The 25,599-nt window shown below is 45.9% G+C and overlaps 1 protein-coding gene across 4 annotated transcripts; it reads right to left on the bottom strand.

Moving 5' to 3' along the window:
• Positions 1 to 4,131: 4,131 nt before the first annotated feature.
• TMEM14A (transmembrane protein 14A) lies at positions 4,132 to 16,865 on the bottom strand. 4 transcript variants are annotated; one of them, XM_084622958.1, is made up of 5 exons: positions 16,632 to 16,865; positions 13,625 to 13,710; positions 12,460 to 12,561; positions 7,544 to 7,631; positions 4,132 to 4,796 (listed from the first exon to the last, which is right to left on the bottom strand). In XM_084622958.1, the coding sequence occupies exons 1-5, from the start codon at positions 16,838 to 16,840 to the stop codon at positions 4,757 to 4,759; spliced, it is 525 nt and encodes a 174-aa protein (XP_084479084.1). In that variant the 5' UTR covers positions 16,841 to 16,865; the 3' UTR covers positions 4,132 to 4,756. The 4 variants fall into 4 exon arrangements, with proteins under 4 accessions (XP_084479084.1, XP_084479085.1, XP_084479086.1 ...); XM_084622959.1 differs by lacking the exon at positions 16,632 to 16,865 and adding an exon at positions 16,429 to 16,625; XM_084622960.1 differs by lacking the exon at positions 16,632 to 16,865 and adding an exon at positions 16,440 to 16,625.
• Positions 16,866 to 25,599: the final 8,734 nt, after the last annotated feature.

The raw sequence follows: 25,599 nt of genomic DNA, 5'->3' as shown, positions 1-25,599 counted from the left end.
AAAATCACTGCACCAACAGTATAGTAGCTCAGCCATGCTCAATATAGCTGTAAACTTCACATAACTCAAACATTTAATGACCTGAGCTATACAGGAAGTCAGATTAGATGATAATGGGCTCTTCTTGGCTTTAGTCTGTGAAACTGGATTTTGAAAGTTTTTAGCAAGACATGTTAAATGCTAGCATGCAGAAACATAACACTTTAAAAATGTCACTGCGATAGCTATAACTAGATTACAATGTATTGTAGACTAGGGTAACTTGTTAAATACTTTTGTAATTGGAAGATACATTTACTTGAAATAAAACACTCATTGCTTTCTGTTGGAGCTCATTTATTAATAACACATGTAGGTTAGTATGCACAGCTGTACCTCTTGAAGTGCTTTAGAAAAGTGGGTGTGCCCGATCCCTGATTCCCTCTCCATTTTCCTACCCGCTGGACCACGCTACCTCCATTAGTATTTCATGGCGGTTGGATTTTGATCACACTGGTGCTCCCAATGACCTTGAAAGCTTTTAATACCTTTTCTGCTGCATGAAGTACTTCCCATACGCAAGGAAATATGCTGAGTTCAGAACTCTACAGTAATTCGTATTTTATAAGCAGAAAGGAAAAACCATTTGAATCTCTGAAGTTTTCAAAATTTGGGTTAAACTCTCATTTTAAATGTTTTGTTTGCAAATATGCCAAACTAATTAAATACAACACATGATTGAGTAGCAAAGGGAGCTGGCAGATGTTTATGCTCTTCTTTTACCACATTTCCAGCCCATTATGAGGCAACTCGAAGGGGAGATGAGTGACTGGAGGAACAGCCAGCCATGCTGCATATCATCCTTGACTCCTCACCTTGCCAAGGTGGGCAAGGGGAGGATGTTACTGTTTCCCAATGAGCTCAGTTCCCCACTGCTAGTCCATTTTGAAGAGATGGTGGGTGGAGGGAGAGATGTGATGGCTGCTGGCCTCTGAAGTATTAGTGTCACCAACATCCCTTGAAGAGGGAAGAAGCCAGTGCACGTGTGTCTGGTCAGTTGATCTCCAATTAAGCTTAAGAGGGCACCTGGGGCAGATGAGGGCTGTCTGAACACAGGAGAAACAGAAGGTACAGAAGAGAGTTGCCCTGAGAAAACCTGCAGAAAGCTATGCAGCCCCTCCCTGGAAGGAGGAAGGACTGGGCAGGAAGCAGCAGAGGGCAAAGCCTGCTGAGCTTCCTGAACCAGAGGACCATGGCCTGAGAGTGCTGCAGTCGAAGAGCAGCCAAGGGAGATGCCTGCTGATTCTGAGTGGGAGAGTTGAAGCCAGAGGGGGCTGAAAGCTGAGGGGAGGCATAATGAGATATGCCAGTGCGACACCTGGACATGAGTGTGGGGAGAGATGCTGGAGCTTTCCTTTGTAATAAACTAACCCTGCAAGGGCTATTCCTACTCAGGTTGTTTGGACTATTTCTGGGAACCCTAAGGAAGGTGCACAGGTTATGCTGTGACCCGACACTGGAGAGCACTTGCTACAAGAGGAGATTTCCCTGGGCCTGACAAGAATCATTAATGGATGTATCATTAATGGGTGTAAAGCCATTTAGACAAGCCCAAAGTGCACTCAGTATCCTTTCAGCAACTACACTTGAGCCTTGGCTAATTTCAATAAGTTCCAGTCTGCCAATGACCTCTTTAATGAGGACAGGGAACATAAAGGGGTTGGTTTTATTTCTTTGCTGGTGATCTTTTCAAGAGGGTTAGATCTGACTGATTACTTTGCTACACTGTTTCCTCTGCATATACAGGAGGGCAGCTAAATATACCATGTAAATAAAATGAAAAAACAAGGACTTTGGGGAGGGGGCTGCTAGCTCCTCTTGCTATTCCAAGGACTAACTTTGTAGCTGTACAAGAGACAAATCTTGTTGATAGACTATGGGCTAGATCCCTAGAGGAATTTAACACCTTTAAACCTCCCCAAAAGCTGCTGCCTAATGCTGGAGGTGCCCTAAATTTCTGCTGGCAAAGTCCTCTAGGTGCCCATTGCTGGATAACACCTAAGCCCTAGGGGGATTCTCAAACTACATCTTCCCTGCCTATATATTCAGATCATCTTCCCAAAACACACCCATGAACAACCTAACTGGGAATGGGCATGGGTAGTAAGAACCAGTGATCAAGACATTCTCCTGGGATGTGGGTGACCTTTTTTGGAGCAGGGACTAGAATCCAGTTCTCCAGTATCCTAGCCCCTGGGTATTATGGGCTTAATCTTGATCTCCCTGTTGAAGTTGTTCCACTCTGTATCAATAAATTTTCACTGGGTCAGAGAGAGAGATGGACACTGTATCCTGGTGGTCAGGGCACTCCCCTGGGTTGTGGGAGACCCAACTTCAAGTCCTTGCCCCAAAGCAGGCAGAAGTGGGATTTGAAAACAAGGATCTTAGAGACCTAGTAGCTACAATGGGCTGGAGGTTAGGGTGACTGGCATGTGTGTTTTTTTGAGAAATGGCTGACCTGACTTAGGCTCCTAGTTGCAGGAGAGAATGCACAGCTGAGTATTGCATGGAAACAAGCAACACCTTAAACCCTTTTCATCCACTGTTCTAATCCAGGGGTTCTCAAACTTCATTACACCGCAACCCCCTTCTGACAATAAAAATTACTACATGACCCCAGCAGGGAAGACCAAAGCCTGAGCCCACCCAAGCCCCCTCCGCCTTAGGGATGGGGTCCAAAGCGGAAGACCAAGGGCCTCAGCACCAGGCACGAGGCCTGTACCTTGAGTGTAAGAGGGCTTTCCCTTCACCTCCTCCCCTGGTTCCTGTCACGCAGACAAAAAGCAGAAGACCAGAAGTGCTGGCAATGCGATGTTTATTGGGTTTAGTTGTAAGCAAGCATATCCATAGCTCTTCAAGCCCGCAGAGTCTGTTTCTCAGTGTTCCATTCCCAGCTCTGATGCTGCAAAGCATTTACATAGCATCCCCCTTCCCAGCTCTGACACTACAGAGCGTGTCTCTGTTCCTCATTCCCACCTCCTCCTCCTTAGCAGGCCCAAATGTACGTGCAATGCCACCCCTTACAACTTATGGTCATGTTCCATTTTGAAGGGTCATGAGTCTGGGGTGGGAGGGAGGTCTTCCTCCCACCTCTTTTGTATCCCATGGGAGGGGTAAGGAGTGAGGTTGCGTACTGGCCAAGGCCAGGCTTTTCTTGTTTATGTCTGCCCCTTGCTCCCCCCAACACACATCCTCCCTTGCCCTTCCCAGCTGGTTGCTTGACCTTGCCTTGAGATAGGAGTTGAGGCAGTCTGAAAGTGTGCACTCGTATATTATACTCCCACCCTGCCCAGTAACACTGTAGCTGTTCTTATCTGTTCCCATTGTACTAACAAACCCACCTGGCTAGGCAGAAGCAACACACAGTGTCTGTGTTCACAGATATTAGTCTAAGATCTAGGCAAGTCTAAGCCAGCCCTGGCAAACCCATTCAAATGGGGTTGGGACCCACAGTTTGAGAACTGCTGTTCTAACCACATTAAACGAAAAAACACAGTGGTACTAATTATAAAGTCTTCTCAACCAATCTTTCTGAGGAACAGGAGTTCTGCCTTCCTTCCCCTTCCCAGGAACCCCTACTGCATGTGGCGAAGAGGGAGGCACAGTGTTACTGGCACCTCCTCAAATGTTCAAGAAACAAGTAGCAAAGTTGCCCTATGAAGAGCTACGACAAGGCCAGTCAGTCATCCCTTGAAGCTACAAGGAGAGCTGCAGCCCTCGCTGATCAGCCAGAAGCCAACTACAGTTAGCTGCTGGAAATATCCAGACACTGGTGCGGGAGTGTTATTGTAAAGAGGTGAAGTGAATCCCTGTGCAGCTCCACTCAATTCTGAGAGTCAGCTTCATATCACAACTGCAAACTGGGCATGTTTTGTTTGGAAGTGAGATTTTTAGGACCCAATCCTGCAAAACGTTCAGCATTCTTCAACTTCCATTCATTTCAATAGAAGTTGAGGGCACCTTACTGAATTGGACCCTTAGTAGGTAAAGTGTACACAGCTACCAATCAAAACTCTTCCATTCACAGGTGACACTACAAATAATGGTCTCTGGAGTTTGTTGGTCAACATGAAAGATTAAAAGAGAAACTGCTTTAAATGTTCCATCTTTTATTTGATTACTGGTAACAATTTATACATTCTCTATCCAGTGGAAGAAGATATTTACATGTTTGGAAACAAAATATATTCCAGTGCAATATGGAGCAGAAACATATACCCTCATCTGTTAGTGATTTTGATAAAACACAGTGCATTACATGATCAATATTGACAAGACTTTAGTTTGCATGTTATGTCGAGCTTCTATTGATTACTTGATATTAGAAGCTTCCAAGATTATGGTTTAATACTATACCCCTTTTTAGTTTAGTGACACATCCAAACAAGCTCAAGTTTCAAAGGGGCAGAACATTTCTAACATCCACTGATTTCTTTGTGGTGCTATGCCCCCACAGCACCTCTGGAAAAAAAAAAATCCAGCCAATAAATTGCTTAAATGAAAACAATGATACAAACTATCAAAAACCTTCTTGTTTAATTGAAAAAGCTTTCAACATATGAAAGAACTTTGAGGAATTAAATTTCAGATGTATTTGTTAACTTTTACAGTGAAAAAAAACCCAAAAACCAGACAGACATACTTCAAGTACAAATAGCTTGTCTGCTTGTTGAAGGGAAATGATCCTCCTACTTCAGTCCTTAGTTGCTGTTGTCTTTTACAGCAGCAGAAAAACCAATCTCAAAATCATCAAAAGGCTGCATCAAAACACAGAACAAAAGTAAAAAACACAAAGTTTGGGTATGAACAATCAAATAGCATAAAGCCCATTCCTGAATTTGCTATTGGGTACAGATGAAAGAATCTGGAGCCTAAAATCTGTTAAAATACCTCTGGAATCTGGTTCTCCATTGCATTTACCAATTGTATACCAGCATACCTTGGAAGATGTCAGTGAAATTACACCAATATAACACTAGTGAGAATCAGGACTTACGGGTTCTAGAAAGTGCAATCTTCTAAATTTTTTGGGCCTGATTCTCCTGTCACCTATAATTGTGTGAATGGAGTTATATCAGAGGTGGGCAAACTATGGCTCGCGGGACCATCCTGCCTGGCCCCTGAGCTCCCGGACAGAGAGGCTAGCCCCCGGCCCCACCCCCACTGTTCCCCCTGCCCTGCAGCTCGCCATGCTGCCAGCGCTCTGGGCGGCGGGGCTGAGCTCCTGCCAGGCAGTGCAGCGGCATGACTAGCTCTGGCATGGTCAGGGGGCGGGGAGGGGGTTGGATAAGGGGCAGAGGACAGGGAATGGTTGGATGGGATGGAAAGGTGGCGGTCAGAGAACGGGGGGGGCGTTGGATGGGGGTGTGGATAGGGGTCGGGGCAGTCAGGGGAGCGGGGGGGGGTTGATTGGCGTGTTGGACAGGTGGTGGGATCCCAGGGGGCGGTTAGGGGCGGGGGTCCCGGGAGGGGGCTGTCAAGGGACAAGGAGCGTTGCATGGGTCGGGGTTTCTGAGGGGAGCAGTCAGGGGGTGGGAAGTGGAAGGGGTCAGATAGGGGCCGGGGCCAGGCTGTTTGGGGAGGCACAGCCTTCCCTACCCGGCCCTCCATACAGTTTTGTACCCCCGATGTGGCCCTCGGGCCAAAAAGTTTGCCCACCCCTGAGTTATATGAATATAATTAAGGTATACATGATTGGAGACACCACTCTTTTAAGTTTTGATCCATTAGAGGGAGAGATTTTGAAAACAAAAATACTGAATTGCTTTTCCAGTGTGTTCTAGGTTTCAAAGTTACCAGAATTCTTTCGCATGTTTTAATGATTTCCAGACAAAGTGCTCATGTCCAGGCATAAAGTTCATGTTCTAACTGAAATAGTCTTCACAGTGTTTCAATAAATACAGTAAAAGGCACAGTCCAACACAGAGTTGCTACAAGGAAGATTTAATTAAGAGTGGTGTGAAACGCTTAAGTATCTTTTAACCCTATATGGGTTAAAACAGAGTATTTGGCTGCGTCTGCACTTGGAAATGGAGCCGTTGTTTACAACAGTTAGTTGAAATGATGCTGAACATGGTTTCACCTTATCTACACTTGCAGTTGCACTAGTTCACTTGCAAAGTTTGCTGATAACAGTTGCCGGCAATGGTTCCATTTTGAAACACAGTCTTAGTCTTGACTTGCACTCTGGGTAGCCCCAGTGAATTCAGAGCAGAATTTCATCCAGTATGTTTAGTTTTAGTAGTGAGCTGGTTTAGCCGTACAAAGAGTTCTGTACTAGATGTTAATGAAGACACCATAATTAATCTAAGGGGATTGTTTTATTCATGGCCTGCATGCATGAAATGCAGTTATTGTCAGAAGAGTGACACCAGACTTCCATATTTATTCTCTCAGTGACAACATATACAATTTCTTTTTACAAGTTAAAAAGATATTTCTAAGTATCTTCCCTGCAAATTCAGCCTAGGACCTGAATATCGACCCGAATACTTTCTGCATCTTACATCACTTGACAATACTTTAGCTCCGCCAGAAGTTAAGGGTTTGTGGCAGGAATTACTGGGTGAAATTCTGTGGCTTGTGTTATGATCATAATATTTACTTGGGGCCTTAAAATTTATTAATCCCTACTGAAGATTCTACCATGAGAACCAAGCTGACGGTTTGGTTGATGCGTATCTTTGTTAGCCATGCACAGACACTATAGCTCCGAGAAAGGAGGATATTTTTTATTCTATTGCATGCACCATCAATGAAAGTTCTCACAGCTAAATCATTCAATAAGGATGATGTAAAATGTAGGAAAAAATTGATTTGCACGTTCATCTTGCAGTATGAACAGTTAGAAAAACAATTTACCTGCAAACTGAAAAATGTTTTGCAAGATGGAGTCACAGAGAATAAGTTTGGAATTACTATGGAACCAAATTAGGGAATAAATATAGAAATTGTTCTTTATATGTAAGAATAAAGAACAGCAGCAGAGAATGAAACAGTTGAGTCATCATATGCAGTAATACTGGCCAAAATTTTCAAACCTGGCTACCTAAATCAAGACAACTAAATAAAAGTAGCCTTATTTTCAACGCACCTACATCTTCCATGGACTACAGTGAAATTTGCTCAGAACTTCTGAAAAGCCAGGCCATTTTTCTTTAGGTCACTGAATATGAACTTAAGAGCCCAAATTTAAGTATTCCTGTTTGAAAACTTTGGCACATAATTACCTCACATACTTTTTAAGGCCTTCATCAATACACACTGATACTTAACTGTTAGTATCCTCTTTTCCGAGGCTCCCAATTACTATCAGATGTGCATTTTTTGTGGACAGCTGTCTACTGGAAACTGGACTTCATGGTCATTTCATTTAGTCCATCTAACAATCACTGGATAGTAACAACTTCAATCACCAAGTTCTTGGATTGGATGTCAACTGGCTACCATTTGAAATAGGCTGAAATCATTGCAGCAGGAACTGAACATAAATATACACACCTACCTTAAACCAGCTATTAGTCCACCCGGAATTAGTTTCTTGGATCTCTTGAACCTCATTCCCATTACAATGGTCAAAATAAAAGCTGAAACTGTAACAGACAAATCAACACCATATTTACTGTTTTCCCCAACACTATTCATCAGTGGAATTTTCAAGATTGTGGTTACTTATCAAAGGACTACCAAATACACCTTTCACTACCTTCTGCTGTGAAACTTTATGTGATAGAACTCTCCCTGGTCTAACAGCATATTGCACCAAGCTACATGTTTGGCCTAATGGATAAAGCATCAGACTAGAACTCAGGAGACCTGGGTTCTTGTCCTGGCTCAGTCACTAGATTGTTAGTTAACACTTGGCAATTCCTTGTGCCTCAGTTTCCCCATCTGTAAAATGGGGGTAAGGATGCTTACCTCCTTTGTCGAGTATTTTGAGATCTAGAGATGGAACAACTGTGCACTGTTAATTTAACCTACAGTCCCCAAAATCTTTCAAAATACAGTACTCTGATTTTCTCAGCTGTAAGTAACATTTCTAAATATAGAAACATGCAGAATCTTACTTTGCAGACACTCGTAACACTGTCAAACAGTGTGAATTATTCCGCTACATTTGCATGCAAAGAGCAATTAGGAGAGTTGTATAAGCCACTACACATTGTACCAGTTGACTGACACTGCCTCACAAATCCCCACATCATATAGCTCCTTTCCCAACCCCCAGTTTCAGGAACCTATAAATGCTAAGGCTAATCTCTGCTTTCAATAAAAAAAAGTTAAGTCTTTTAGTTGCAAAGTTTGCCTTGAAAATATAAACAGCTGCTTGTCACATATTTTCCCTAAAGAATATTGCTATTGATAGGTTTCAGAGTAACAGCCGTGTTAGTCTGTATTCGCAAAAAGAAAAGGAGTACTTGTGGCACCCTAGAGACTAACCAATTTATTTGAACATGAGCTTTCGTGAGCTACAGCTCACTTCTATTCTCACTGCTATTGATGTGGTCTATGACATGGCCCCAGGCTCTTTGGTTCACAGGGTGGGGGGGGGCGGGGCAGACCTGACACCAATTCTTGGCTGTGAGAGGCAGTGCCATCTGAGTTGCCACTAATGGCATCAGGGGAGCCAAAAGTTCCAGCCCAGCTAGTTCCTCTGACATTGGCCAATGCCACACATTGGCCTAAAAGAGATGGGATAGCTCAGTAGTGTGATAGGGTATCTGATGCAGTGTAATACAGGTTCTAACCCCAACTCCAACACTGGCATAATTAAGGCTACTGGGGGAATCATACAATGTTCCTACCACTCTTTCCCCATCTGTAAAATGGAAATGCCAGTGAATCCTTAACTGTCCATCATAGGGGTTTTTGATACATTAGTAGAATGCTATATGAATGGAAAGATTCACCAGAAAATACAGACAGCTATTTGGGAGGGTGGGGGGAGATGAAGAACTATCACTTGAAATAATTTTTAAGTGTCGGCAAGAACATGGGTCTCACCATAGGCAGCAGGCCTCTACTTCTCCTGCAGCTGGCAGTGAAGCTAAATTCCTCCTCTTTTATTATGGAGCAACCGAAAGTATCCCTTTCCAGAACCCACAAGCCAGCCCTATGCACAGCAGTGTAGTCACAGTGGACAAGAATTTGCTTGGGAAGGGAGCATAAACTTATTCTTTAGGCTCATCCCACAATACTAAGACAAGTTCTGACAGCTACACACAGATCATAAAATTCCACTCACTAAGCATACACTCACTGAGCAATGAAGCAAAAGTGATTTCTAATCACCGCTTTTCTTTTATGCTCCCATAATCTGACCTCAGGCATGTGCCTCAGCAAAAACAAGACTGCTCCATCACATGAGCTTCGCCTGTAGCCCTGAATATACTTACCACCATTCCAGGTTAAAAAGTGTGTCCATTTCATAAAGGCTCTACTGACCAGGCACCCATGCCTGGATTATTCAAGAATGCTGAGACACCTTGGGTCCAATTTTCATAGGTGCTGAGCACCCCCAGCTCCAAGTGAAGCCAATAGGAGCTGTAGGCACTCAGCCACCTAAGAAAAGTCAGGCTTCAGGCGTCTCAAATTCGGCACTCAAAAACGATGGACTATTTCTGAATATTTAGGCCTAAATTCTCACAACTGCTCCAGTCATAGAAATCTGAATTCAAGAGTTCAAGGAAGTCAGAACATAGTATACAATGTATTTATAAAAACACTGAAGATGGAAACTCATGTTCTCTGTCAGCTCTGTGTTCTTGTGAAATCAGGCCCAGTATCCAGCCTGCCTGACTCACGAAGGACATCTCCCCCCCCACCCCTCCATAGTCTCTGCTTGAACCAAAACCAATCAGAAGAAAGAGACTTACAAAAAGCAATGAGAAGGTAGCGAAAGACACACCTAAACCCCTCTGGAACAAGGGTGACAGGATTAAGGCAACTCTCCTAGCCTCAATTGCATCGAGAATAGAACAGGGAGGCATCTCTATTAACATACAGAATAGACAACAGAGATTCGAAGGTAAGAACTGCACTGAACTCTGGGACCAGAAAAGCAGGGAAGCACTGCGTGATGGGGTATCTCTCCTCCAGATGTTAATGAACCCACGCCTGCACACACCCAGCTCAGTAGTTATTAGACGAATTCTTGTAATAAATCCTTTATTGGTATCCAAAATACTGAAGCTGCCTACTTGCATTGTGAGCTCCCTCGAAGAAACACCACCCATAGCCAGGAATGATCAGTTCCTATTGTCCAGCCTGAACAAACAACATTGGTATACTCCCTTGAGCCACCAGTTTACCCATAAACAAATCTAGTGTTCTCCCTTGAACCATCGTCATTTCCCTACAAAAACCCCTACCCACGCTCAAATAAGGGTTCTGATGCCTGGATCCAAAATCTGCATCAGTTCTATTGGGACTTCATCTTCTCCTCACTGACTGTGCTGGGGGCTCTGCCTGTCTCCAGCACTCTGGACCCTCAGCTACCACCACCACCTGGGAACCCTGACCGGTTCAAGCTTCACAGAGTGGTGAGAACCCAATTCTCTCTCTCTGCTGGGTTTTTTTGTTTTTTTTTCTATTCTAGGTATAGCTTTCTAACCCTGACTTGTGTGATCAGTTATAGTTTTCTAAACCTGACTTTTGTAATGAAATTTAAGAAATTTAAGATAGATTTAATACTGTAACTGTTTTGTTTGTTTGGCTCTCCTTGTATGGTTATTACTTGGCAATAAATAACTTTTATGATTAAGCTGGTTGCTTCCCCCCCACTACAACGTGTGGCATATGAGGGTGTCAGCCTGGAAGTGCTGTTCGACCCAGCCTGCTGAGTCCAGGGACATAAGGGGTCAGCTTGGGAGTGCTGATAGACCCAGTCCGCTCAGATGCGCTCTGTTAATGTGTGTGTGTGTGTGTGTTCAGCTGGTTCTGGGGCAGGAGGAACCCAGTTCTGGGGAACCTAGGTCCTTGCAGGAGAGCTCCATTGGGAGGGAACTTGCAGCAGGGAGAAGTAGAGCTCTGGATGAAAACACAAGCAGTACATTGATAGAATTACAGAATACCCCACCCCAAAGAGTTACCCTCATAAATGAACATACCCCAAAGTAACGGGCAAATCTGGTAACACACGCCTTTCGTGTTTGTATGGTATAATTTCCCATACATGTAAAAAGTAAGAGTGCTACTATCCTGGTTTCCTAGCAAAGCATTACCCAGGGGCAGGCAACCTATGGCACGTGTGCCAAAGCCGCACGTGAGCTGATTTTCAGTGGCACTCACAATGCCCGGGTCCTGGCCACCAGTCCGGGGGGCTCTGCATTTTAATTTAACTTTAAATGAAGCTTCTTAAACATTTTCCCTTATCTACTTTACATACAACAATAGTTTAGTTATATATTATAGACTTATATAAAGAGACCTTCTAAAAACGTTAAAATGTATTGCTGTCATGCGAAACCTTAAATTAGAGTGAATAAACAAAGACTTGGCACACCACTTCTGAAAGGCTGCTGACCCCTGCATTACCATTTATTATAGGATACCCTTGTTACAATCAGAGTTGGAGATGGAGATAGTTGTGACTATTGTTTTTTAGGCCTAGATCCTGTAAAAACTTATGCACATGCTTAGCTTTATCAGACCTACATCATCTTATTGAGCTCCAGAGTCACTAGGGCTGTTGCCATGCACAAAGTTAAACATGCATGTAGGTTTTTGCAGGCTCAGACCTTTGCAAGCAGTCAAAAACAATTTTTTTTAAAAAAATCTAACAGTAGAAGAGAGTTTTTAAAATACACCTCTACCTCAATATAACGTGACCTGATATAACACAAATTCGGATATAATGCGGTAAAGCAGCGCTCCGAGGGGGCGGGGCTGCGCGCTCCGGTGGATCAAAGCAAGTTCGATGTAATGCAGTTTCACCTATAACGCGCTAAGATTTTTTGGCTCCCGAGGACAGCGTTATATCAGGGTAGAGGTGTATACGTAAAGAGAACATTTACCTGCCTGCAGCATTGTTGTAGCCTTGTTAGTTCCAGGATATGAGACAAGATAGGTGAGATAACCCTTAATTGCCCACTTCATTTTAAGTGGCCTCCTGCAGCATGTGCAGCTTAGAAACTCTGGTTACCTTCCCCAGACTTGAAGAAGAACTCCGTGGAGCTTGAAAGCTTGTACCGTCCACCAACAGAAGTTGGTCGAACATCTGTCATATCCTATTACCTGTATTTTGTATGTATAAAGCCTCCAACTTTAAAAGACTAAATTGAAACAAAGTGTCTAACTAGTTAAACTGTCAGGAAGACTGAGGTGTCATACGATGCAAAAAATTAAACAGAATATGTATTTTGAACAGTCTTTCATTAATGTAAAAGTCTATTTTAAAACTGTACACATTTTAATACTTACAAAATGATATCTTCACATCTCTGGAGTCATGTGTTACACAATACGCTCCATAACCAGACACCAAACCAAAGAAGAGACCAGCAGCCAAAGAGACTATACTTCCTGCAGCAAACCATTTAAAGGAATATGAAAATGAAAACGTGAGGAACAACTGAAAAAAATAGACTACAGAATACCTTATTATTATTATTAGACAATTTACTGTATACTTTGCTGCTACAACTAAAATCTGAGATGAACTGGAGTTTTCCCACATTTTGGCTACGAATTACTCTGGAAAAGAATAATTTTTACTATGTAATTTTCAAAGAGTAGGTCTTGTATAACAGCCTGATAAGTCTGGCCAAGTTGACAAGGAGAAGGGCAAATACAAAGAAGAAACCATTGAAAAGATGCAAGAATAGAATGGTCTCCTGTGTGTCACCCATTAAAAGAACTGCTAAAATGAAAATAAAATAAATAAATAAATAAAAGTCCCAATGCTGGGTATTGTGAAGTCCATACACCAGATTCTCTATTGCGTTCTGTTTTAGGGTATGTCTACACTAGAAACACTACGGCGCTGTGCCTATGTAGGGTAGACACTTACTACAGAGACAAAAGGGATTCTTCCATCACTACAGAACAGTGATCCCCAAACCTTTTACCTCGTGCTGCCCCTTACCCCATCCATACTCCCCCACCTGGGGCAGGGAGCAGGGCCGCGGCTCCAGGAGGGGAGGGACGTGGACAGGGGTAAGGGGGCCAAGGCCGGGACCACAGCTGGGTGAGGGAGCAGAGCCCTGGGTGCCCACGCTGCTTCCTGCAGCTCCCATTGGCTGGGAATGGCGAACCGCGGCCACTGGGAGCTGCAGGCAGCCGTGCCTGTGGACAGTCAACGTAAACAAACTGTCTCACAGCCCACCAGCGGATTACCCTGATGGGCCGCAGGTTGCCCACCACTTATCTAGACAGCAGATGCAGTAATTCTTTCCTGACTTGGTCTGAACTACTTGTCAGGATCTGACTTGTAGCCATTTACACTAGCGTGAAGTGGATTTAAAATACCATCATTCTGGTTTAGGAGCAATTTATCCCCTTTGCATTGGTGTAAATGACTTCACAAGGTGTAAGGCAGTAGAGAATCAATCCCTCCATTTCCAAATCCTGCCACCCCCACATTTACCTTTGCGAGTATATCCTACAACACCGCCAAGAGCCACCACTGCCGCATAACAAAAACCAATCCAGTCAATAGCCATGATCACAACTCTAAAAAAAAGACAACAAATTGCAACAATGAAGGACAAATTCTGCTTTAAAAATAGTTTTCCTGTTTAGGATTATGAAGTGCTATCCATGAGGATCCCAAACAATAATAAATAAGTTAGTTACAAATTTCAGTATTGTGGCAATATTCAAAATGTGCTTAAACTGGCTGACCCACCGACAACAATTCCAGGCCCCACAGCTGAACAGTCAACGGGCCCCTGGTCCTCCTGATGTGTGAGCAGTGCTGCGCTGCTGGCCCTGCCAGAGGCAACTAGCGGGAGGGACACAAATGGGGGCACCAGCTAAGAAGGGGGACACGTGACACCCCCACGTGACCCCTCCTGCATGACCTCCTATGTGACTTTTCCCCACCCTGCCCCCAGCTTGGGGCCCTCGCGCTCTCCCCGTCCCCTCCTCCTCATACCATGTTAGCTGAGCATGGTGCTCTGTCCTCCTGCTGTGCCGGCCCGGCTCCCCCTGGCTGTTCGGCTGCTCTTCTGGTAGCCAGGCTCCGGAGCCACTCCTGGATGCTGCCCGGTGCAGCACAGCAGCTGCCTGGGAGAGCTCCTGGCTGCGGCAGCAGCAGGCCACCCCCGCCCCGGGCTCAGCTTCTGGTGACCGTGGGCCTGTGACCCAGGGCTCCCCTGCCCTCCCCGGCATGCTCAGAGTTGGCTCCTGTCCCCAGAAGCTGACCCTGGGCAGGGAGAGGGCTGCCGCTGTTGCCGTTCCCTGCCTTGCCCAGGCTCAGCCTCTGGGGACAGGAGCTGACTCTGAGCATGCCAGGAAGGGCTCCAGCTCTCTCGGTCACTGTCCCTAGACAAGCTGAGCCCCCGCTGCACTGCACTGGGCAGCATGGCCGAAAGAAGAGAGGCTCTGGCCCTGCCTCTTCCATTCCAGCTCTGGCCCTGTCCTTCCACTCCCCAGCTGGGGCTGGCTGCGGTCGACAAGTTGCCCAAGTGGGCATCTGGGGAGGGCAGGTGGGTGGCCGACCTTCCTGTCTCCCCACCCCAGCGTCGCCTCTGAGCCCTGCAGCCTGCCTGGGTGATTCAAAAGGGCTCAGGGCTCCTGACCACTGCCACAGTGGCAGCAGCGGCGGCCAGGGGCCCCGGACCCTTTTAAATCGCCCGGGACCCTAAGCAATTGTCCCCTTTGGGCAGGCCTGACTGTGTGATCTTTTTACTGTAATTCTTGTTCCTTCTCACATCTTCCTAGCTGTCTATGCCCTTTTACCTTACACATTGTAGCATATCTAAAATTAGGCTCCAGTCCTTCAGAGACTTATGCACATGAGCAAGTCCTTGCCAAGATTAGGGCCTTAGAAGCTACAGGCAGTAAACTGACTGGGGTAGGGAGCTCGCTCTCTCAGGCACAGGGAGGGGAACAAGCAATCTCTCCATGAGTAAAATGGCGACAATGATACTGACCTCCTTTTTACCGCATGATATAAAAACATGTTTTGAGCTCTGCTGATGAAAAGTGCTAGTGTTATACCAGAGCTAGGTATTATTACTGGCCTGTCCCTTCTGCAAAGTTCCTTGCACACTTTTGGGTGCTATACAAATAAGTAATATAATTCACCAAATACAGAACTACAAATAATGGAGTGTTACATTAAAAATCCCATAGTAAAAACATTAAATGTGTAAAAAAAAAATCACGCAAAAGTTTGCTATTCCTATGTAGATAAAATCTCCCCCCTTCCCAACCAAAGAGCTAGCCTCCTCCTTTCTGCTCATTCCTTTCTCCATCTGCCTTGGGTTGTGTCCTGGGAAGGGAGGTTTTCTAGATCTTAAATGTTAAAAAACAAAACACAGAGTAGGCAGGGAGAGAGTTGATCAAGCACGTGTTATGATTTAACCACCAACATTATGACTGCACTTATTTTGACCCTCGAGATATGCACTAGAGGCCTACAAACCCCACAGGTAGAGACATGGTTTGAAGAGGGTACAATCTAGGGCTCCTCGTCCTGCAATGAGTTCCACACAGGCACACCTTTGCCCCAGCACAGAGCACCAAAGCTGCCAAGATCTGTCCTGTGGTCCGCCGGCCTAGAGCTCACTACCCAAAGGCCCCATCACGCCAACTCTGAAGCGGCGACTAGCTTTACAGGGTGACAAGCAGTCCCAGTTATGATCAATAACTTGGCACCAACATAGCAGGTCACTTTCCTTTCCATGTTGCATCCCATCTTCCAGCTGTAATCTGGCCTAGGCACTTCACCAAGCAGTAAGGCCAGAACTAAGTGGGAGTGAGAGGGGGTTGTTCAAGTCCAGTGGTGTTTGACCTGTCGGCACTAGAGAGGGGGACACAAGTGCGCACACTCTAGAAGGGGGTGAACCCGAAAGCAGCCCCGCTCCGCGCTGGTTAGGGTGCTCTGGTAACCACGCAGACCAATACTGCCCGCCTCAGCCTGCTGCGTAGGCCTGGCGAGACCCTGCTCTGCCCCGTGCAAACGGGGGTGTGGCCGGGGCCGCTCTCAGGCACAGCCGGGTGGTGGAGAGGGCAGCCCCCCCCCCTTTCCGTGCCCTCCCAGGGAATGTCAAAGCGCTGGCGCAAGGCGGGGGTCGCGCTTTGCAGACCCCGCAGGGCTGCAGCTGAGAACCCGGCTCTGGCCCCGCGGGAACTTCCACCATCGCGCGCGCGGGGAGTGGCGGGAGGGAGGCTCTGACCAGCGGGGGATCCCGGGGGACAAGCTGGGCACCTCTCCCCGCACACCTCGCGCTTGCCTCCGCAGGGCATTAGCAGCTGCGCGTTCATGTCCTCTCCCGAGTCCCGGCGAAGGACTGCAGCTCCTCCCGTCCCGTCCGTTCCTCTGCAGAGACACCGACACCGGCTGCCCCCAAGCCAGGCGTCCGGGCTCCTTGGTGGAAAGGGGGAAGCGCCCCTGCAGGCCGGCCGAGCCCAGGAGCCCTTTGTACCTGAACAGACCTCCCCGGCTCCAGCCTCCAACGCCCTCTGCACTCTCCTCCGCGCGCCTCCTGCTGCTGCTGCTGAGCCGGAGCCCCTGCCTGAGGGAGGGCCCCGGGGCGTGCACCGGAGCGGCCCTGCTTACAACGCTTCCAAGCCCCGCACTTGCTGCCTCTCTGTGGACGCCGCATCGTAACACACGGGCGTGCTGCCCCCTCATGGGAAACGTAGGGTATTGCCAGGCCCACAGCACCCACGCTGCCCTACCTTTTCTTGCCTATGGCTGGTGCTTTGCCCTGCTCTAAAACAGAGGCCTTAGGTGAAGAGCTCTGTGTAAAAAGAACAGGCAGATTGTGGCACCTTAGAGACTAACAAATTTATTAGATTTCAGAGTAGCAGCCGTGTTAGTCTGTATTCGTAAAAAGAAGAGGAGGACTTGTGGCACCTTAGAGACTAACCAATTTATTTGAGCATGAGCTTTCGTGAGCTACAGCTCACTTCATCGGATGCATACTGTGGAAACTGCAGAAGACATTATATACACACAGAGACTGTGAAACAATACCTCCTCCCACCCCACTGTCCTGCTGGTAATAGCTTATCTAAAGTGATCACTCTCCTTACAACGTGTATGATAATCAAGTTGGGCCATTTCCAGCACAAATCCAGGTTTTCTCACCCCCCCCCCCCATACACACACAAACTCACTCTCCTGCTGGTAATAGCTCATCCAAAGTGACCACTCTCTCTACAATGTGCATGATAATCAAGGTGGGCCATTTCCAGCACAAATCCAGGTTTTCTCATCCTCCCCCCCCACAAACTCACTCTCCTGCTGGTAATAGCTCATCCAAACTGACCACTCCCCTTACAATGTGTATGATAATCAAGGTGGGCCAGTGATCACTTAAGGTGAGCTATTACCAGCGGGGGGGGGGAGGGACCTTTTGTAGTGAAAATCAAGGTGGGCCATTTCCAGCAGTTGACAAGAACGTCTGAGGAACAGTGGGGGCAGGGATAAACATGGGGAAATAGTTTTACTTTGTGTAATGACCCATCCACTCCCAGTCTCTATTCAAGCCTAAGTTAATTGTATCCAGTTTGCAAATTAATTCCAATTCAGCAGTCTCTCATTGGAGTCTGTTTTTGAAGTTTTTTTGTTGAAATATTGCCACTTTTAGGTCTGTAATCGAGTGACCAGAGAGATTGAAGTGTTCTCTTACTAGTTTTTGAATGTTATAATTCTTGACGTCTGATTTGTGTCTATTTATTCTTCTATGTAGAGACTGTCCAGTTTGACCAATGTACATGGCAGAGGGGCATTGCTGGCACATGATGGCATATATCACATTGGTAGATGTGCAGGTGAACGAGCCTCTGATAGTGTGGCTGATGTGATTAGGCCCTATGATGGTGTCCCCTGAATAGATATGTGGACACAGTTGGCAATGGGCTTTGTTGCAAGGATAGGTTCCTGGGTTAGTGGTTCTGTTGTGTGATGTGTGGTTGCTGGTGAGTATTTGCTTCAGGTTGGGGGACTGTCTTTAAACAAGGACTGGCCTGTCTCCCAAGATCTGTGAGAGTTATGGATTATCCTTCAGGATAGGTTGTAGATCCTTGATGACGCGTTGGAGAAGTTTTAGTTGGGGGCTGAAGGTGATGGCTAGTGGCGTTTTGTTATTTTCTTTGTTGGGCCTGTCCTGTAGTAGGTGACTTCTGGGTACTCTTCTGGCTCTGTCAACTGTTTCTTCACTTCAGCAGGTGGGTATTGTAGTTGTAAGATAGAGATCTTGTAGGTGTTTGTCTCTGTCTGAGGGGTTGGAGCAAATGCGGTTGTATCGTAGAGCTTGGCTGTAGACAATGGATCGTGTGGTGTGGACTGGATGAAAGCTGGAGGCATGTAGGTAGGAATAGCGGTCAGTAGGTTTCCAGTATAGGGTGGTGTTTATATGACCGTCACTTATTAGCACCGTAGTGTCCAGGAAGTGGATCTCTTGTGTGGACTGGTCCAGGCTGAGGTTGATGGTGGGATGGAAATTGTTGAAATCATGGTGGAATTCCTCAAGGGCTTCTTTTCAATGGGTTCAGATGATGAAGATGTCATCAGTGTAGCACAAGTAGAGTGAAATAGTGAAATAGTTATGGGTGAGGACAAAGTCACAAAGTTCAGCCACCAGGTTTGCCGTAATATTATCAGGGATACTGTTCCTTATAGCTTGTAGTCCATCTTTGTGTGGAATGTTGGTGTAGAGGGCTTCTACATCCATAGTGGCCAGGATGGTGTTTTCAGGAAGATCACCGATGGATTGTAGTTTCCTCAGGAAGTTAGTGGTGTCTCGAAGTTAGCTGGGAGTGCTGGTAGCGTAGGGTCTGAGGAGGGAGTCTACACAGCCAGGGAATCCTGCTGTCAGGGTGCTAATGCCTGAGATGATGGGGCGTCCAGGATTTCCAGGTTTATGGATCTTGGGTAGCAGATAGAATACCCCAGTTGGGGTTCCAGGGGTGTGTCTGTGCGGATTTGTTCTTGTGCTTTTTCAGGGAGTTTCTTGAGCAAGTGCTGTAGTTTCTTTTGGTAACCCTCAGTGGGATCAGAGGGTAATAGCTTGTAGAAAGTGGTGTTGAAGAGCTGCCTAGCAGCCTCTTGTTCATATTCTGACCTATTCATGATGACGACAGCACCTCTTTTGTCAGCCTTTTTGATTATGATGTCAGAGTTGTTTCTGAGGCTGTGGATGGCATTGTGTTCTGCATGGCTGAGGTTATGGGGCAAGTGATGCTGCTTTTCCAGAATTTCAGCCTGTGCACGTCAGCGGAAGCACTCTATGTAGAAGTCCAGTCTGTTGTTTCGACCTTCAGGAGGAGTCCACCCAGAATCCTTCTTTTTGTAGTATTGGTAGAAAGCTCTCTGTGGGTTAGTATGTTGTTCAGAGGTGTGTTGGAAATATTCCTTGAGTCGGAGACGTCAAAAATAGGATTTTAGGTCACCACAGAACTGTATCATGTTCGTGGGGGTGGAGGGACAGAAGGAGAGGCCCCGAGATAGGGCAGATTCTTCTGCTGGGCTAAGAGTATAGTTGGATAGATTAACAATATTGCTGGGTGGGTTAAGGGAACCACTGTTGTGGCCCCTTGTGGCATGTAGTAGTTTAGATAGTTTAGTGTCCTTTTTCTTTTGTAGAGAAGAAAAGTGTGTGTTGTAAATGGCTTGTCTAGTTTTTGTAAAGTCCAGCCACAAGGAAGTTTGTGTGGAAGGTTGCATCAAGTGAGCTGTAGCTCATGAAAGCTTATGCTCTAATAAATTTGTTAGTCTCTAAGGTGCCACAATTCCTCCCTTTTCTTTTTACGGATACAGACTAACACGGCTGCTACTCTGAAATCTGTGTAAAATGTTTTTACACACACACGGCTAGACTTCAGGTTGACCCCTTGTGCTTATGCTTTCTCATACAGTCTAATTACATGCTCACATACTATTTTTTCCACTGGACCAACCCCTGCTGCATTCACTGAATGAATACATTCACTGTTTCTTTTTATCATCTTAATTGAAGGAGGTCTTCTTCAACACACACCATCCAAATCCTGCACCTGAATCCAACTTTATTAATTTCCTCCTCGGCCTTTCTAGGATGCCTTCCCCATAGTATCTGACTGCTCCACAAACATGAATGAATTTCACACAGTGCCCCTGTGAGAAGAGGTGGTAATAGCATCCATTTTAAATAGGGAACATAGGAACAGAGGCCCAGAATCACAAAAAGATTTAGGTTTCAGAGTAGCAATCGTGTTAGTCTGTATCCGCAAAAAGAAAAGGAGTACTTGTTTTAGTCTCTAAGGGCCCGTAGAAGAATGTTTAAAAAATTGGAAACATGCCTCAGAGCTTGTCTATACTAGGAGTTCGTGCTCAGCAATCTGGGGTGTAAATCTACAACTGGCTATGTGGACCCTGTGACCACATACTAAAAGTTCAGTTTGAAACAACAGTAGGTAAGAGCACAATACAGAACTTTTAGTTCATGGTAGAAAGGTCTGTAAAGCCAGTTAGTGCTGTGTTAGAGCACTGTAGATTTTACACCTCAGCTTGCTATGCACTAGCGCATGTACTGACATGCCCTTATAGTAATAAGCTACATAGATTTAGTCTCAAAGAGCTCACAAAAAGAAGGTTAAGGGGTGACTTGATCAGTTTATAAATACCTACCCGATGAACCAATATTTAATAATGGGCTCTTCAGTCTAGCAGACAAAGGAATAACAAGTTCCCATAGTTGGAAGTTGAAGATAAACAAATTCAGACTGGAAATAAGATGTAAATTTTTAACAATGAGGTTAATTAAACATTGAAACAATTTACCAAGGGTTGTGGTAGATTCTTCATTGGTGGCCATTTTAAAATCAAGATTGGATGTTTTTCAAAAAGACATACTCTAATATGTTCAAACAGGAATTATTCATTCTGTGACCTGTGTTATGCAGAAAGTCAGATTAGATAATCGCAGTGGTCCCTTCTAGCTTTACAATCTATTCATCTAGTTCTCCAGGGTAGCATTCAACTTCCTCAACCAAGACCATCCTTTCTTTCTGTAATCTTGTCTCATTCACTACACACCTTCCAACTTCTGCACCAAATAAGCAAATGTCCTAAAAACAATATCCTTCTTCACTATACAATGCTGATTCATTCCCAGAGCATTCCCAGTTCACTCTGTACTTTGAATGAGGTAGGGGTCCTGTGGAACAAATAATATGTTAGCATGTAATTAAAGATTGTATTACACACAAAGGGGCTTAATTAAGATTGCAAGGAAACCTTACATCTGACATTTCCTAACTTCTGGGTGTTTGACTTTACAACCTTAATGTTCTTTTAATGCGGTTTTTTGGAATATCATTCCTGATTTTAAAAAAACCAACCTGAAAAAACAGATATTACATCACATGGTACCATATTAACCCCCAGCTTGGGTCATCACCAGTGTTTGAACTTTTAGATCCACAGCATATCCTCTACCACTTGAGCTAATGTAGTAACTGATAGCAGTGGTAGACTGAGTATGTGGATCAGGCACCCGAGGGGGATGAGATGCCCTCTTGCCCCAGTCTGCATCTTCCTATCCTTCCTGCCCAGAGCCGTGTCTTGGGTATAGCAAATCAGGGCAACTGCCCTGGGCCCCGCAATTTGGGGGGGCCCCACAGGTGGGGAGGTGAGGCGGGAGGGCAAGCTGGGTGAGGAGGCGAATGGGGAGGCGAGCGGCAGGCAGGCAGCGGGGGGGTGGGGAAGGAGGAGCCCCCCTACCAGAACCCCTCTCTCCCCCAGTGCCTCCTGCCCTCTGGCAGGCCCCGCTGATCAGCACCTCCCCTTCCCTCCCAGCTACTACTGCTTGCCACGGATCAGATGTTTTGCAGCATCAGGAGGCACTGCGGGAGGGAGGGGGAAGGAGCAAGGGCTCAGCAGGCTCAGGGGAGGGGGCGAGACTGGGCAGGGAACAGGCGGGGCAGGAAGATGCAGGGTGGGCGGCGCCTCGTCGGAAGGGGTGGAGTGGAGGTGGGGCCAGGGTCGAGGCAGGAGGAGTACCCCCCGGCAAATAGGCACCGAGTTTCTAATGTCCCGGGGCCTGCACCCAGCTAGGGACGGCCCTGTTCCTGCCCCACTCCTTTTGCACCATCCACTCCCCAGCTCCTGCCCCATCTAACCCCCCATTCAAGCCCCAGATTGTTTCCCCTCTTCTTCTCCTATCCAACCCTCCTACTTTGCTGCACCCCCTCCAGCTTTCTCCCCTTCTGTCCCGCTCTCATCTTCCTAGCTAGTGTCACCTCCTCAACCCTCTGGTTCTTGCAACCCCCTCTCCCATGTCTACTCACTCCTTTGCATTCTAAGTGAGGCTGCATCCTCCTCCTCCTCCTAATCTCCTGGGCATCCACTGGGGGCACTGAGAACACAAAAATGTCAGGCTCTGGGTTCTAGGTGGTCAGGTCTGAAGGCTGGAGCAGTGGTCAAAGTCAGACATAGAGTTGATCACGCCAAGGACAGCTCTGAAACCAGGGTCTGGGGACAGACCATGGATTAGAACTGGGGTCAGAGTCCATGAACAAGCCAAATCAGGATTGTTGTCAGAGCAGACCAGTCAATACTGGTCCATCTAGCCTAGTATTGTGACCAGTGCTAAATGCTTCAGAGGGAATTAACAGGACAATTTCAAGTGATCCATCCCCTGTCATACAGTCCCAACTTCTGGAAGTTGGAGTTTTAGGGAGGCCCAGAGCAAGGGGGCTGCATCCCTGACCATCTTGGCTAATAGAATTGATGGACCTATCCTCTATGAGCTTAGCTAATGTTTTTGAACCCAGTTATACTTTTAGACTTCTCAACACCCCATAACTTTGCTAGATACTAAAAATCATAGACTGAAGACAGACACTGAATTTATGGCTTATTACAACAACCTATAACCCACTAACAACCACCATCAGCTAACTTCCCCACCTTCCTTTCCCCCTGTGACTGGAGGGATTTTAACAAGCCATTTCACCTTGAAAGATCTCTTGAAATATGCGTTAACTACTTATGCTAAACAGTCTGTTTCACCATGTATTTAAGAACGGCCTTACTGGGTCAGACCAAAGGTCGATTTAGCCCAGTATCCTGCCTTCTGACAGTGGCCAATGCCAGGTGCTTCAGAAGGAGTGAACAGAACAGATAATCATCAAGTGATCTATCCCCTGTCATCCATTCCCAGCTTCTTGCAAACAAAGGCTAGGGACACATGATAAGGGTTTGGGGATTTTATTACCTGCTGCCTATTAAATCTTTGGCGGGACTTACCACCTCATCCCACTTGTGAATCTTTTGGGTTGTACTAAACTCAGTGGGCCATATTGCTAACTGCTGCACAGTCGATATTGTGGTCACAGGTCATCAAGGGCCCGCAAAAAGTACTCGTAACAATGGGACACGAATTTTATGTTTGCTATATCAAGTCATGTGAAATTCAGTATGGGCACCGGTGATCCCGGTGAGAATAGTATTTTACCCTGGTATGTTATATTTATCTCCGGTTTAATATAATTATTTAGCTGTGACACTCTGAGTATTTTTCCCACGCCTGAAGAAGAGCTCTTTGTAAACTCAAAAGCTTGTTTCTCTCACCAACCGAAGTTGGTCCAATAAAAGATATTACCTCACCCACATTGTCTCATTCAATCACCCAGTTTAGTGAGAGCTCTTTGTAACTCTCCACAGTCAGCTTTGCATTTAACTATCTTGAGTAATTGTGTAATGTCTACAAATTATGCTGCCTCACTGTTTACCCCTTTTTCCAGATAATTTATGAATATGTTGAACAGTACTGATCCCAGTACAGATCCTTGAGAAACCCTGCTATTTACTTCTCTCTATTGTGAAAACTGACCAGTATTCCTACACTTTGTTTCCTATCTGTTATCCAGTGACTGATCCGTGAGAGGACCTTCCTTCTCATACTTAGTTTACTGAACAGCATTTGGTGTAGAACCTTATCAAAGTCTTTCTGAAAGTCTAAGTACACTATATGGACTGGATCACCCTTGTCCACATGCTTGTTGAGTCCCTCAAAGAATTCTAATAGATTAGTGAGGCACGATTTCCCTTTACAAAAGCTCTCTTGACTCTTCCCCAACGTATCGTGTTCTTCTATGTGTCTGAAAGTTTTGTTCTTTACTGTAGTTTCAACCAAGTAGCATGGTACTGAATTTAGACTTATTGGTCTGTAATTGCCAGGATTGCCTGTAGAGCCTATTATTTTTAAAAATATCAGTGTTACATTAGCTAGTCTCCAATCATCTCACACATAGGCTGATTTAAGCAATAGGTTACTGTGATGGCCAGTGCTCATGGAGAGTATCACCTAGTGGTCAAAGAGTTAGGCCCTTTGAAATACAGCAGGAGAGGGGGTTGGTAGGGGAGCCTGGGCCCTCTCACTCCACCAGACTTGGACCCAGGGCCCTGTGAGGGCTAACAAAAGGGTCTGACCTCAAGAGCACCTTAAGGCTGCCCTCCCTATGCCACTTCCTATCACCCCTCTAATGTTGAAATTTTGCTGTCCGTAACAAGAGGGTTTGAAGGGAGTCAGTTCACCATATGAGGCCTCTTTGTGGCCAGATGTGGTGTGGCAACCACTTGAGCCTCCTGTGACTTGAGCCTCCAGCCAGGTCAGTTTCAAGTCTCTTCCTATCCATGGAAAGAACATAAGAACAGCTATACTGGATCAGACCGATTGTTCATCTATCCCATTATCCTGTCTTCCGACAGGGGCTAATGCTAGGTGCTTCAGAGGGAATGAACAGAACCAGTAATCATCAAGTAATCCATCCCCGTCATCCATAAACAAAACAAAGGAAATGAACACCAGCAAACTGAGCCAGTACGCAAGAGGGGGAAATTACACTCTCTCAGGGTCTATCAGACACAAGTCCTCCTTTTCGTCATGGAGGGATCCTCAGGTGGTTACTGATGGGAGAGATCCTGCTTTGCCTCAGCAGCTGCAAGTTAAAGATCCTTTCTTTTCCCTGGTCAGCCCACAAATGAGCTGCTCTGCCCTTTTAACTCTTTCTCTAGTCTGTGCATCTCTTGTAGGTGTGGCAGGGCAGGTCTGGCTGGGCCCAGACCAACTCCCTAAACCCTGGCTGCCCAGTGTGAGGTTTGTATACCCCTTTACAGTTACATACCACAGTTAGAAGTGCTGCAATTTCATATATGATTTCTTTCAGAACTCTTGGGTGTATAGCATCTGGTCCTGGTGACTTATTACTGTTCAATGTATCAGTTTGTTCCAAAATGTCTTCTATTGACACCTCAGTCTAGAACAATTCCTTATTTTTCCCCTAAAAAGAATGGATAGGGTGAGGGGATCTCTCCTACATCCTCTGCAGTGAAGACCAATGCAAAGAATTTTAGGTTCTGCTCCTTTAGCACCTTGATGGTCCATTGGCCCCACTGACTGT

The sequence above is a fragment of the Lepidochelys olivacea genome, assembly GCF_965140295.1.
Source record: "Lepidochelys olivacea isolate rLepOli2 genome assembly, chromosome: 3".
Lineage (NCBI taxonomy): Eukaryota > Metazoa > Chordata > Testudines > Cheloniidae > Lepidochelys > Lepidochelys olivacea.
The sequence above is the reverse complement of the archived record's forward strand: the minus strand, read 5'-3'. Positions and strand labels throughout refer to the sequence as shown.